Source organism: Anomalospiza imberbis, chromosome 9, assembly GCF_031753505.1.
Source record: "Anomalospiza imberbis isolate Cuckoo-Finch-1a 21T00152 chromosome 9, ASM3175350v1, whole genome shotgun sequence".
In the NCBI taxonomy this organism is placed as follows: domain Eukaryota; kingdom Metazoa; phylum Chordata; class Aves; order Passeriformes; family Viduidae; genus Anomalospiza; species Anomalospiza imberbis.
In genome coordinates, this window is record NC_089689.1 from 24,875,354 (window position 1) to 24,890,184 (window position 14,831).

At 40.4% G+C, this 14,831-nt stretch overlaps 1 protein-coding gene across 9 annotated transcripts in view; it reads left to right on the plus strand.

Annotated features, from left to right (window-relative positions):
• The first annotated feature begins 2,964 nt into the window (after positions 1-2,964).
• ELAVL4 (ELAV like RNA binding protein 4) overlaps positions 2,965-14,831 on the plus strand; it is a 64,019-nt gene continuing 52,152 nt past the window's right edge. For 2 of the 9 annotated variants that reach the window (XM_068198701.1, XM_068198703.1), the window contains exon 1: positions 3,385-3,526. In XM_068198701.1, the coding sequence (XP_068054802.1) occupies positions 3,410-3,526 (117 nt within the window). In that variant the 5' untranslated portion in view covers positions 3,385-3,409. Of the gene's footprint in view, positions 3,097-3,384; positions 3,527-5,427; positions 5,559-6,002; positions 6,337-6,836; positions 7,122-7,348; positions 7,509-14,831 lie in introns of those variants that run through there. The other 7 variants (XM_068198704.1, XM_068198702.1, XM_068198709.1 and 4 more) reach the window with 7 other exon arrangements.

Genomic DNA, 14,831 nt, shown 5'->3' on the forward strand with positions numbered 1-14,831 from the left:
TAGATAAACAAATTATGTACATACACACTTAATTGTAAGGTGTTCAAGAAACAGTGGGGAAAAAAAACCCTTGTTGAGTGAGTAAATAGCCTTTTTAGGCATTGTTTTTCCCTCTACCCCCCAGTCCCTGCCACCTCCTGCACACATGTACAGCAAAGGCTAGTCAACTTAATTGGGCTGGTTTCTTTTTTTCTTTCCTGTTCTCTTTGCTGAAATCTGGCTTTGGGTTAGATGCCATGAACAATTCAGCTCTGGCTTTCTCATCTCAGCTTGTGACTGTCAGCATCACACGAATTACACGTTTAGCTTTTCAGTTTCTTGTAACTTCATGGATGGTTTTAAATTAGTTAATTTCTTCTCTCTGTGTATATTTATAACGGGTTTGCACACCTTTGTGTTCCTGTTTTCTCCTAGTGCTCTTTTTCAGTTAGTCATGCAGTGTATTTGTATGGGGTTATAGGTGGTGGCGGATATTTTAAATTATTATGAGATCTTCTGATGAAAACACTGTGTGAGCTCAGTGTTGCTGAAGACAGTGTTGATGTGGTATCTTGAACTGGAGGCTGTTTCCACAGAGGTTCTTGAATTACTGCATAGGACAAAACCGGGTGCTTGCATTGTGTAATGTCCTTTCCCTGCCCGTTATCTTTATTAAATCATTTTGTACATGAGATCCATCTCTTGCTCACACATGCCTCTCCTTGGTTCCTCATCCACCTGCACCCTCTCATCTGTCAAACAACAAAATAACTCTTTGATAAGAATTAAATATTAATTTTATGAGAGGGATGTCTTGGAAAAGAGTAAAACTGTTCCAGAGATAAATGCTTAGTTCTCCAGAAGAGTAGAAATGAGGTGATGGAAAATGCCAGGTTGTAGTTCACAGGCAGCAGCATTTAAATGGTTTGCTATAATCATATTAGGATAGAATTAAATTGAGTTCTTTATTTTTGTGCTGCAGTGGAATAGGACTGTTACTGATCATTTTCTCCTCCCTCTTGCTTTGATGATTAGTGTGAAAATTCAAGCAGCAAAAATTACGGGAGTTCTGCAGCAGTGCAGGGAGACAGTAGTGTGAGGTCTGACTTGGAGTGTTGTGTCCTTGCACATGAGAGCTCTGGTGCTTCCCTAATAGACTGAAAATGAGACCACTGCTGCTTTTTAAGAGGTCTGTTCCAGCCACATTGCTCTACAGCTTGGCAGATGGTGGCATGTGAATGGTTTCATATTGATTGGATGGATTTGCCTCAGGGTAATAGGAGTATGGGTCCTTAAAGATTTAATTCTAGATAGTGTTTTTTCTTTTTATTTGAAAAAAAAAATCCAGGAAAATGTACATTTGTAAAACACTTCTCTTTACATGAGCAGAGTGTGTGGTAATCAAAGCACTGAAGTTACATGGAAATAAAAAGTCCTTAAATAGATTATCACAAAGACCAAAAAGCCAAGAATACTTATTTACTAAGTGATTACGTTTTTACATTAGAAGAAAGTGACACTTTTAATTAGTGTTCAAGGCATATGGTGAATGAGAAAATAAGCTTATTTCATGCAAACAGAAATCGATGCAAATAACCTTTCTCATATAAAAAGGGATGACTTGAAACTCAATACATATTCAAGAAGGTTAAGTCATTACTGCATCACTTTAATATTAGTTAAAGGCCAGCAAAGAAAATCACTACTTTGCATATACTTACTCAGCATGGATTGCTATAAATGAAAGGAAATAGGTGATGGTACTTTGTAGGTGGTAAATCTAAAGAAGCCCTTGTCCATTGAATGCATTTATTCTTTAACCTCAGTAAATAACCTTTTGGGTTCTGCCTTAGCACAGGTAGTTGCCAGAGATGCCCTGGTTCCTCCAGCAATGATTCGTCCCAGCTGGTAAAGACATTTTGTGAAGCTCTTTTATTGTTCTTTCTCACACCTCTGCTTTGTGCTTTCAGTCTTGTAAATGTTGTTTGTAAATCCTTCGGTATGAAATGACTTTTCAAATGTGTTTGTACAGCGCCTAACACAAAGATCCCAATCTCATTCATGCCTCTGGGTGTTGCTGTAGAGCATTGAGTGAATTGGTATTTTTTATAGTAATGGAAGTATTTCTTGAGGTATTTGACCTTAAATAAAGTGGAGAAAAAATACTTAAATAGCTTGCAGACATGATGGAATAGGGACAGTTTGATACTTCGGTAGACTTAGGTGCTATTGAACACTGCATCCTTTCCATGTATTTCAATCTTGTGCTCTGCTGTGTGCAACAGTGGTTTCATAAATGAATTTAAGCCACAGTAAGTCATAGCAGTATCTTACCAAGTTGTCTTCAATTTGATTGAAGGTATAGTTCATATTTTCTAGCAGAACTATTTACATGCTGAATTTTGTCTTTCCATGAAAGAACCCTCTTGTGAACGTAATCCTGATTTTTGTTCTTCTGTAGTACAAACCACTTAGTTGGGTGTGCTTTCCCTTTTAATTATACTTTTTTCTCAAAACTAATTGGATTTTACCACTTTCGCTGAATGAAAAGCTCCTGTATAAATTTTAAGGTCCCTTTAAAAAAAAAAAAAAAAATCTGTGTTAAAAGCTAAGTGATTTTAGGGTTTTGTTCATGGACTTGCTGCTTGGGAGGAAAGGGCATAAAACAGTGACAATTTTTTTTTCCTCCTGCTTGATAAGTGTAGGGGGGATTTACGTTGTATATCACAACCAGCAGCTATTCCAAGAAAAATCTTTAAGATGGTTACTTGGATCTGTGTACACTGCCCACCTGGTGGTTATGGAGTGAACTGTTACTTTAAAGAATAGTTTAAACAACAGCCATGTTTGGGGCAGGCTAATCTTGCAAAGAGAGTAGTACATATAACAGGAGTCTACAGTGTGATAAGGGGAAAATTCAGCTCACTGACTAGATGTTTTAATGTGCGAACTCTAGGGAAATAACATATTGACTATTCTGTTGTGCGCAAGAAAATTGAAGAACCCTTTGCAGACAGAGGGCTTGCAAAGGATTCTTTCTGTTTCTCTTAAACCAAAATCTGTGGCAAGATGTTTGAAATCAGCAGGACGCTTAATGCTGCTTTGTTAAATAATGAGGTAATATTTTGTCACTTTTTCTGGGCAGCATCTGTTTTTTCTCCTTTTTCATATGTTGGTGAAGGATTCAGTTTAATCTTATATAAGTAAGATTTTTTTTTTTAAATCATTCTTCAATTTATTATTTTTTCCTTTTGATGCTTTTGGAGAATTGGGTTGTCTTTTATTTGCGGTTTCAATCGGCTGCTGTTGCCTAGGACATTATGCCACGTAAGGCTTCTAAACTGCACAGAGTAGGTAGTTATTAACGCTGAATTGGCTTCTGGTATAGTCCATCTGGGCTCTGTATGAGAGAGCTTGCTAGCGGCTACTGATGCTAAGATACCCGCAACCTTTGGGATGTATGCGTGGTGGAGAGGGGCTCAGTGATATGAGATCACTTCTTTTAAGGGAAACTGTCATTAATGAGTCAAGAAACTGCTCATTTATGGTAAGGAGAGGGAGGGGGGGCTGGGAAACAACCCTGTGATTTCATTTTGATATTGGATTAGCTGTTTAAGACAAGTTTCTTTTTGTGGGGATGGAAGATTGCACTAAAAATATGCTTTGCTCAGGGGCTTGCTGGCTGATGCTGGAGAGACTGTGTAGAGAATCTGATGCTTTACAAATGTCACCACCGTGATGCGGTGGTCAGTCCCTTTCCCTGAAAGATAAATGGTACTATTGGAAACACGAGAATAAGGTTGACTTTTTCAACAATAGGATTCTGCCTTTGTCTTTCCAGGGAGAGGCCTCTGAGGATGTTTGAGCATTTGTTTTAGTGTTTCTCGGAAAGGCTGCGTGTGTGGGGCGCTTTTTGGGAAAGCGGTCAGTGTGCAGGGTACCTGGATTTATAGATGGATAAGATTAGGTAATTTTTTAGAGGAGCAGTGTGCGATTATTGTTTCAGAAAAATGGCTGAATCTTGATATGCATAACGAATTTATAGTAACAAAGTAGGCTGAAGTTGAAAAGACTTAAAAATAATTTCTGGATGCATTCTCTGGTGTTATTAACCCCTGAAGAGACTTTAAGTAAAAAATATGCATTACAGATCTATCTTTAATATTAGATGTATGTTTGCACAAGAATCTGTGGTAATATACTAGCTGTTGTAGCATTTTGATGTCTGTGTGTTCACTCTAATGGGCCAACTAAATTTGAGTTAGGAAATGTATCTTACAGGCTACTTTAATCTATGCTAGTTTTTACTAAGCCACAAATGTGCTCAGAAAGATGCGTGGTGAGAGAAATCCGGTGCAGCCTTTCACATTGTTCATATTTAATTGAATTCAGTGCTCATTCCACAAATAGATTGTATAATGTTTTTTAAATGTGATTTTTCTTCTTGCTTGGTTTGTGTATAGCTGGATTTTATGAGCTTTACTACATTTCATACGTTTTATTGGTGTGTTTAGTCTCTGTGTGTGTTTGACCGTGTCTATGATCTAAAGAAATGTAAAATGTACTGAATGTCTGTCCCTAGCTTAGCCGTGTGGAGGGAATATTTATACCTTTTAAAAGATGAAACTTGTAGAACAAGGATGATTTGATTTACACGTTTTGAAAATGGTTTTGGTGGTTTGTAGTCAGGTTTTCTTTCTCTAGGAAAGAGCTAAGTGAGCTTATAATGTGGCCCATCCTAGCTTTCTCGATTTTCAGCTCTTACATTTAAAAACTCTTGCAATGATTCTGATTTTTATTAAAAAAAAAAAAAGTATTGAGTTGTCGAAATGAATCTGTGGATGGTAAAACTAAATGATCCTATGTGTATTAATAGAGTAATATTCCATTGCTTTAGATGAGATAAATGTAAATTCAAGGTTTGTTGTAATTACAGAGTGCTATGCCTTGTTACTTAGTACAGAACATGCTTTAGGAAAATACCTCTCAAGTAAAGAGGAAGAAATGAATGCTTCGTAACTTGTGAGAATTCTTACAAAACTTGCCGTGGTCAGAAGGGGCTAAAATTTTGCTGTTTGGAAGTGAAGTTTTGTTAGTTTGTCAGTGGCAGCGAGCGAAGGATTAATGAGTGTGCATTGTTAAGTTAAGCACGTTTCTCTAAGGCTGGAAAATTCTTTTAAATGCCCAAAGTTCGCTGTTGTTTTATTTCCTGTCGAGCTGAAGAATAATGAAGCGAGATGGCAAAATAATTCTGAAACAGTACTGTTGTTCGGGGGAGCGCCCGATAAAGAGGTGTCTGCTGTGCCTTAGACATTGTCAAGTGGCAGCAACATCAAATCCACTCCTTTAAAAATACGTATTTTAAAAAAGCTCACCAGGCGGAAGGAAGGAGAGATGGGCTGATTATTAAAATCAATAGTACCTGAAAATAAATGCAGCTTTAAACGCACGTCAAAGTGCTTTTGTTGTGCCTTTAAGCCTAGAGGCAGATCATTAAATATGCATTTCTCCGGAAAGCAACTGTCGAAAAAGATAAGGTGGTTAAAATACGCCGGACCTGGGAGCGGGGCGCGCAGGAGGTAAGGAGATGTAGGCACTGGAGCATGGCCGAGGTATGGCACCGCCGGGCCCAGGGGTGGGAACGGGGAACCAAAAAAAAAAAAAAAATTTAAAAAAAAAAATTAAAAAAAAAAAACGGGGCTGCGTGTTGTTTCTTCAACCGGGCCTTAATTACTAGACACAAGCAGCAGTTCAGAAATCTGGTCTCTGTTGTTGTAGAGGTCACCGCATCATTAACATTGTCAATCTGGCAGCGGCTAATTTCAATAGCACCTGATGTCGCAACGCCTCCCCCCCCACACACCACACACACCCTCCCTCCCCCCCCCGCCCCCCCCCGCGCGCGCGGCGCGCTCGGCCAATCAGCGCGCGGCGCCGCTGACAGATGGTCCCATAAATGGCGGTAAAGGGGCGACGGCGGCCGCCAGTCGCAGCAGGGCCCGCGCCGCTCCGCGCGCTCCGCTCCGCGCGTCCCGCCCCGCGCCGCTCCGCGCTCCGCCCGCCGCCGGCGCCGCCGCCCTCCCGCCGCAGCACCACACTGAGACAACGAGATAATATACTTAGCTATTATTATTTTTTATTATTATTATTATTATTATTATCGCTGCCGCTAATATTATTATTATCGATAATAATTTCTCGCTGCACAAACGTCTAGCAGTGTGCTTTGTGGCTCTTCAAAAAAAAAAAAAAAAAGAGAATAATAATAATAAAATAATTCCCTGAAACCTTAGCAAAACCGTTAGAAGAGTTGAAGCCTTTCAAGACACCCAATACTTGCCATTAAGAATGGTTATGGTAGGTATTAGTAGTTTTAAAATCTGATCGTAGCGGGTTTATATAGAGGTAGATATAGAAGCTAACATACAGGTTTTCCCCGAATCTGCATCATTCTCAGTCTGTGTTTTCCCATGAATTTAGTTTTCTGCTACTGATCTGTTTGTACATGATTTCTCCCTTTCCCCCCCTTCCCTTTCTCTTTCCCCCTCTCTCTCGCTCTCTCTCTTTCATATTTAATGTCTGCGTATCCTTTAATAAAGGATGTACTTTGTCATTTTAAGGTAATTGCGATTTCTCTCAGAATAAAGAGAAAAGCTCATTTCTAATGCAAGGCTGGTATGTGGCTAACTGAAATGCGAAAGGAAGAAGAGGCTTTTTTTTTTAAGGGTGGGGGAGAGTTAATTTCCACATTGACATTTTGGAAATACAAATGCAGAGCAAAATCCTTGGGGGGGGGGGTGAAATGTTTAAAAAAAAAAAAAAAAAGCCTCGAGATTGGTAATTTTGTTTTTGGTGGACTGCGCAATAGGTATGGTAATTTTAAAAGAGGGTGATTTATATGAGCTTCAGTAAATGCTGCATATTGTATTTCAAAGAGTTTCCTGTCGTGACCTCATAAAAAGAGGAGGAGGCTTGTATGTGTTGCAGTGCCTAGTATATGTCGATTTTGTTGCATCGTTGGGCAGCAGCGCTGTAAGAAGGAATGTCAGCTTTTACATAACGCTCTTTTTGCTTTTGACTCTGTGAGGGGCTGTAAGGGTCCATCTTTGTGATCACAGATGGAGTGGAATGGCTTGAAAATGGTAAGTGAACGGGGAGAGCCTGCTCGTGGGGTTTTGTCTCGTTTCTCGTGTGCCTCGCGAATTTCTTTTGTTCAGGGCGGTGGATCGTGAGCCATAAAACAAAATTAGAGAGCCTTGTTTATTTTCTTTTTTTTTTCGGTGGGCTATGTCTGCCTGTGTGTGCATATGTATCTGTACATCCATTTACAGTGCCGAGCTGCGATGGCACTCCAGAGCGTTTCCATTGAACGTTGCGTTTCAGTTGAGCGCGGATGGTCTCTGCTGACAGTCACGGTGTCATGGTACCGCGTGTGCCTGGCGGAGCGGGCGGCCGATGATGCCTTTTAATCTCCGTTCCTATTACACCAGCCTTAAATACAAACCTAATAATCGCCTCTAAAAATCCAGGTATCGCGTTTCCCATGGAGCCGGTGCTGTCGAGGATGGATGGATGGGTGGATGGATGGAAGCAAGGGTGTGTTTTTTTTGTGTCGGGGTGGGGGCTGGGGTTGGGGGGGTTGGGGGAGAGCCGCGTTGTTTTGTGCTTTTTTAAATGCCGGGAGAAGTCAAAGCCATTTATGTGAAAAATAGTATTTCTATTTTTAGCCCGTATTCTCCTGGCGGAGGAGCCCGGACGTGCTCATCTCGTCCCCTCTTTTGTGCTTTTCCTTACAGATTGTGCAAAATGGCATGATCAGACACACAACTGCGGGCACCGGGGCTGCGCCGAGCGGGGCGACCCGGGTGGGGGCTGGGGCCGCCCGCACAATACCCGGCCCTCCTGCCAGCCCCGGGATGGGGGGGCGCCGGGGACCCCCCTTCCCCCTAATTTAACGTTTTGCAGACTTTTGCCGCGGATATTTATTATAACCGGGGAAACAAAGCGACGGTCTTTTCCCATTCTTACAGGATTGTCTTTGTCTAGCTGCTTGTTTTGATGGGTGTAAAACAAATAAGATTAGACTGAGCAGCCGAACTGAAAGCGATAGCTGGGAGGAAAAGCCAATGAAAGGTTGCCGGGGAAACGAGCATAGGGGAAGCTGAGTGGGGGAGCAGGTGGCAATCATGTGGGAATACTGCAAACAGTGTAAAAAAAAAAACCTTAAAAAAAAAAAAAAGCAGGGGCTACCTCGATTATCTCTGCGCTTCTTTGTGGCAGTCACAACTTTAATTATTCTTTATAAATAGGTGTTAATTACATTTCTGGCTTAGGCTTACAGTGATTTCTAGAAATCTGGTTTTAAGCATCTGTTCTTTCTCCTTTGCAAAAGAGGGTTATCTTTTTTTTTTCCTCCCCCCTCCCTGCTGTGAAATTGTACGTGCAAAAAATTGCAAGGAATCCTGTGAGGCAGTATAAAAAAAATGTAAATTATATTGAATGAAGTTGACAGAGGTATAATAGTGAACTCCCACAGCTGATAGCTTCTGCAAATCATTTCTTAGAATTTTCCAGCAAATGTCCCTATGAGAACAGTAGGTAGAATGAATTTACCCTAAGCAGTGATTTTGTGTTAAATGATATTGGTATTTTTACAAAATCAGATGGTTATATGGCAGAATAATCAGTTCAGGGGAGTTCACCATATTTTAGGGTTTAGGCACTGAGAGGAATTTACAAAAATACTGAAATTATTCTTCTTTTCATCTCCAGCCCCACCTTTAGCCACAGTCTGTTCTATATCTGCTGGAGCAATATCCACTTCCAGTGTCTCGGGCTCCTTGTGGCAACTCTACTTTTTAAACCACAGCTGAGTATTTTGTTAATTGTGATGGTCTCTTAATTGTAGTGGCAAACAATAATGGGAAATGGTGATGCTAGAAGTGTTAAAAAAGCGTAGTAGGCTAGTAAGTGATAGACGGTAGCGTAAAATATATAAAAATGTGGTTGCCCAGAAAATGTTCATCTATCACACATCAGGAGGCATAAGAAGCAAAGCAAGAATATAGAACACGCCTTTTCTTTCTGTCTTTGGATTTGCAGATATTTTTACTTTATTCCTTTCTCTGGTGCAGGGTTACTTTGAAAGCAAATTCAAGCAGGGATAGTAGTGCTTGGTTGAAATAGGAATAAAAAATTAAATACCCTTTTAATTTGCTTTAAGTATTGCTTCTGCTGCAGTCCTTTCTGTGAAAAATTGATTGAATGACCCTCTGAAAACTGAACTGCTTTACAGTGTAGAGGGGGAGAAAAAAAAATCCTGAGGGGGTGTGTGCGTGTGTAAAATTCCGTATTTTACAGTCTGTGCATGTGCAGAGATGCATTCTGACATGCATTGTAGTTGTACGTGAGAGTAAAATAATTTTTCTTCTGTCCAAAACAGAGATACTGTGTTCTAAATCTGTTAACTTAGTCATGACAATAAATAAGGGTGCCTTTTATTATACACAGCTGCATTGTTTGTTTTAAGAGTCATCAGCTAGTAGTTACATTTTCATTTTCTGTTCAATTTCGTGTTTCTACAAAGATTTAAAAATAATGAAATCCTTGTTTTAGGGTGCACGTGTTCCTGCCCTGATCTTCCTCTTTTCTTTGTTTTAAGATTATATTAATGAATACAGCCTGCATGTACATAGTGACATTTTCTTTCTGCATGTAAACGATTGCATTGTAAATCTTCCTATAGGAAAATAGCTATTAAGTTAGTGAAATAGAATTAAGATTGCTAGTGATACTAAATGATGAAAACGTAAAACCTTTCTGTTGAGACAAAAAGATACAGAAAATGTAGTTGTCCTTAGACATGACATTTTTCTTTTTTAAAAACTGTTGTCCTGGTGTACTAGTCAGAAAGGAGGCAATCTTACAATTGGATATTGATGCAATGTGAATACCAGCCATCAGTTTGAAATCCTGTCCCCATGTACTCTGCTAATCAAGTTCCCATATTAGATACAGGGATGCCTCTGCACTGGTGACTGGCTTGGTTGCCTCCTTTGCTTTCTTCCTCTTTATTAATTTTACCTTTTTGAGTTCTCTCAAAGTGAGCCCGAGCTGTTGTGACAAAGGATGGTTACAATGAGCTGGAAGGGGTATACTTAAAAATCCCATTTGAATGGGTTTGAAATAGTCTTCATCATCTTTATTTGGTCCTGTTAAATATTGTGACTCTATTGAAAGGAAATCTAGTTGCCTTAATCTTACATATATTTAATGGATTAATTTTTTTTAAATAACATCTTCTAACTTACAGGGAATGTGTGGTTTTTTTTTTTTCCTCAGCCTTCCTACTTGGTATGCTGGGAGTGTACTAATTAAATGCAGGTTATTTTCTGTGAGTAATTGTCATACTGTTGGTACATAACCTAGAGCCACTCTACACCCTGAGGTTTTTCAAAAGAAATAAGGTATGATTGCGTCCCATATTCTGACAGGGGAATTTGTTGTCTTCTTTGGGAGCTTGGACTTTGAAAATAATTTCAGCAAGTAGCCCAGGCAAGAAATGGACAGTGGCAGAGAATATTATGGTGAGAGGAAGAGAGATGCAGATAACTTGACAAATCCACTTGTCCGTTTTGGCAATCTGTGTTCTCTGGACACCTCATTTATGTGCCTGGACACATTAAAATGTACATTTGTTTGTCTGTGGGACAGCTAACTGGATACACTCCGATGCACTGGCAAATACTGCAATGCAGTATTTTTTCAATGTCATTGGGGTTTTGGGGGAGAAGTGGGCACAAACAGTTTTATTGCAAGTGAGGTGATGTTAAAAAGCATAGTACCTCTGTAAGGGATTGGCCAGATTTAGCAAAATTTGCTAATCTGTGATAGAAAGTCACCCCTCCCCCTTGCACTCCTCTCTGTCTCTTGCTCTTTCCCTTTCTGTGTAGGGTGGAGGAAGAGATGGGTCTGCATGTATTTGTGTGTGTGTTTGTGCATGTGTATCTTCCCATTTGAATGGATGTGAAGGAAAACGCTGGGATTTGGATGAGGAGGGAAAGCGTGTTTGTGTAATGTAACAGTTCCTAACTGTTTCTGTAAATGTCCAGTTACCAGTAGTGTAGGACTTGGAGCAACTTGAAAAGAAGGGACATTTTTAATTTTCTAAGGAACTTTGTGATGAGGAGGGCAGTGTTGAAATTCAACAAGTATGATAGATTAAATCCTAATAAAACATGTTTAAAGGGTACCTGTACCTTGCCTTAGCCTTTGGGTATGTTTAACTGTTTGAGATAATGCAAAGGGAAGATGTTGAAGAAACAGATACTTAGAGACTGCTTGCTTGCTTTTTCCCTTAAATTATCAGTCTTTACTTTTTAAATACTAGAATATTTTAGGTGCAAGGGGCTTTTGTAGGTCACTAGCTTTACTAGCAAGAAGAATAAAGGGGGGAGAAAAGGTCTCAATGTGTCAGAGGCAGTAATTGTATAAAATTAGCCATCTAGAAAAAGCAGGAAAGGCTTGGAGGAAAGGAGGAGGCACTAATATGTGAAACAGCACTGTGCTAGTCGGGGAGATAATGAGTGATAAATTTGAACTGGTGCAGTGGTGTGATGCCCATTAATTTCTCAGAACCTTGACTTTGCAGGTTTGTTACTCTGTTGTTCACACCTTTAATTATAACTAGTTTTGGATGATAGCTTGGGGCACTGAAGAGGAGACCTTTTGTTTGTTGTTTACTCATTTAAATACTCAGAGTTTGCAATAGCATTGGAACATCAGTGTTAGAAATTAAATATTCTCAGATGAGATTATAATAAGAATGCAGTTAATTCTTGGAACTGCCTAACATTGTCTTATTTGTAGCATTTACATTGCTTGCATGAATTCATTAAGAATTAGCTCAGCAATGTTAGGTTGCGCTTTATTTTCTGTAGTGAAAGTCTGTGTTCCCTAGTGGAGCTCCTGCTGCATTATTGCTTCTTTAGAGCCCCAAAAAGTAGGGAGGATGCAGAGAGCCCATCTTACCTATTGTTCTACCCTTGATAGTATCTTACATGAGGACTTTCACCTCAATGGCTGAGAAAATCTGTACTAGTCAGGAAATGCTGAGAACCAGTTAGGAATCATGCATTAAATGGGGAGAAAAGACGGAATATTAAGAAAATAATTAATTAAAATGAAGGATACCTAAACCTTTGTGTGTCCTCTGGAAATGAGATGTAGTTGCACAGTGTAAGATACAAACCTGGCTTTGACAGTATTTAGAGGCATGATGTATAGAAAATGCTGTAGTACGCCTTCGTTGCTAAGGCACGCGCAGTTGCGTCAGCAGTGCTGTTGTGATGGGAAATTAATTGTCCTTGAATTCTGGGGGAAAAATAAGCTTTCATTTATTTTATTCATTTAAAAATTAAACTTCTCTAATTGCTATAAAATTCCGTGTACGTTGCTGCTGGTAGTTTTCCAGTCTGGAGACGTGCGCCAGCATTTTTCGGCGTCAGGGCGGCGACATTTGGTGGCTTTGGAGCATTGGGAGCCCTTGGAGGTGAAGGTGGCGCGATAAAGTGTGTTTGTTTCAAAGCAGACACCCGTGACTATGGGAGGTGGCTCTCGCTTGCAGCGCTTCGAGAAGGTTCCACACGTAACGCATCTGTGCCCACGTCAGTGATGTTGGTGTTGGCAGAGGGCAGCAACGCCACTGGAGCCTTTCCAGTAGCGCCAGTCTTTCAGATCCAGCCACTCTGCCGCGCACCTGGCGGCGCTCGCCGGGCTGCCGAAGGAAACCCAAACTGCTTCCCCGGGTTTTCACTTCCTCAGGGACGCTTGGTGAGAAGGTCCCACCTGATCTCCATGTAGAGGCCCCAAAAGGTTGCTGCTGGAGCAGGTAACTGTGCCCCGGTCCTACCTGTTGGCCTGTAGTTGCATGCACTCCCCTTTGGAGAGGCTGAGTGGTTTCCTGAGCACTTCCAAGTATTTTCTCCCAGGCTGAGTGCTGTTGAAAATCCTTTGTAGAGACATATGAGGGATGAAGGACGTGTGTCCTTCTTGCTTTTCTTCCTTTTAAGAATCTCTCATGGTTGCATTCTAGAAAACTAGCAAAGACAACTATTTACTCACAATTTATAAGTGAAGGCAGAACTGCCTTCTCTTTTAATGTTATGTTTAATTGCCTAGCAAGGACATGGAATTTCTGCTTCACCTGGTCAGGAGAGTTGCCAGAAGTCATTCTTTCCCTACTGTTCTTAACAGCAAAACTGATATTTGTGAGTTTGAGAATTATTATTGCTAGACTGATTGTCATTGGAAGGTTTGACATTGAGGAATTTTTTTTGTTTAATACATGGGTTGATTAAGACTCTTGATGTCTATGAAGTGCTTGGTGTGTGTGCAAGTCAACCTGGTTCTCGTAGTTCTGATTAGAGAGGGTCATAAACTACATGGGCAAAATACTAACAAACCTTTTTAAAGAGTTGAATGCTAATCTGGAGGGGAGGGGAGGCCAGGCCTTTTTGCAGTCCCCTTCAGCTGATTTGTAGACGCCCGTAGTCAGCAGCACTTTAATGTTAGATAATGTGAAATTCATGACTCAACGGCATGAAATAACCCATATTTAAGTCACTACACTGTGGTGGAGTGTTAACGCGTTCTGCTTTGGGGATCAGAGGTATTTGGGGCGTTTGGCTTTTCTGCCTGCTTGAAGGGTTTATAAATGTGACTGTTAATTGCAGTACTTGTATTAATCTTCTGTTGGTCCTTCTTGATCTTTGAACGGTGATTGGTGACTTTTTGCTTTACTATGTGCAGATCTTGTGGGCAAAGACGTTATTTCTGTAAAGCAGAAGGCACAGTCACGACTCTGTAGAAGTAATAATGTATGTAAATAAATGCTTCTTAAATAAAAATAGTTCTAATATATCTTTGTTCTAAATGAAGTTACTGGCAGTAGATGAGTAGGGGGAAGTTGATTTTTAGCAGAAAGCATGAATGCTCGAAATTGTTCCTAATATGCCTGTGCCAGCTATACGGTGACAATGTTGCTGTCGATTCCCTTCCTGTGAGAGCAGCTGTTCAGGGAATTAAACTCTTTGCTTGATGCGGAGGGTCCTGAAAAATTCAGTGTGCAGCTACAGTGGTGGCTGTGGCCATTTTTAGTGTGGCCGTTGATAGGAACAAAATCTGTGATCCAGCACAGTAGCATATTGTTCTTTAGCCTAACTGGGCCAGGACAGAATTATCATTCTGTATTTCGTGTGCTCTGTGAGAGATTCCGGAGAGCACTTCAGAATTTGACATTGTGTTTGATAATTTATAGAGCACAGTTTATATTTAACTGTAGACATACTAATCCAGGGAAAAAGAGTAGTATATTTTTAGAATCCTTTTTTTATTGTCTGTGCTTGTCATCACCCAACTACTGAAAGAAGTGCTTGCAAATGTAAATGCTTGGATAGAAATTGAGTTTAATTTCCATCATTAATCTTTGCTAAGTGCAAAAGTGAGTATTGCTTGTGTGATGTTCTTTGTGGTGATCAAGGAGCTTTGCAGCCGTACATAGCCAGTGTGACTGCTGGAGGAGCCACATTCTCCTCCAGCATTTCAGGACCAGGATACTTGGGCTGAGTGCCTCCATGGCCGGGGTGCTTAGGTGATGTAGTAGTTTTAATAGAGACAGCATCACTTCTGTCACCAACCTGTTTGAGGTGAAATGGATGGAAGGCGCTCCAGCTCCGGGTTTAAAGCGCCTGCCTGTGGCTGCTGTGCATTTTAAAGAAAGCATAGCCAATGGAGGACAGTAACTAGGTTTGACTTTTTTTAATACTCAAGCATTAGTTCATGTGTTTAGGCTC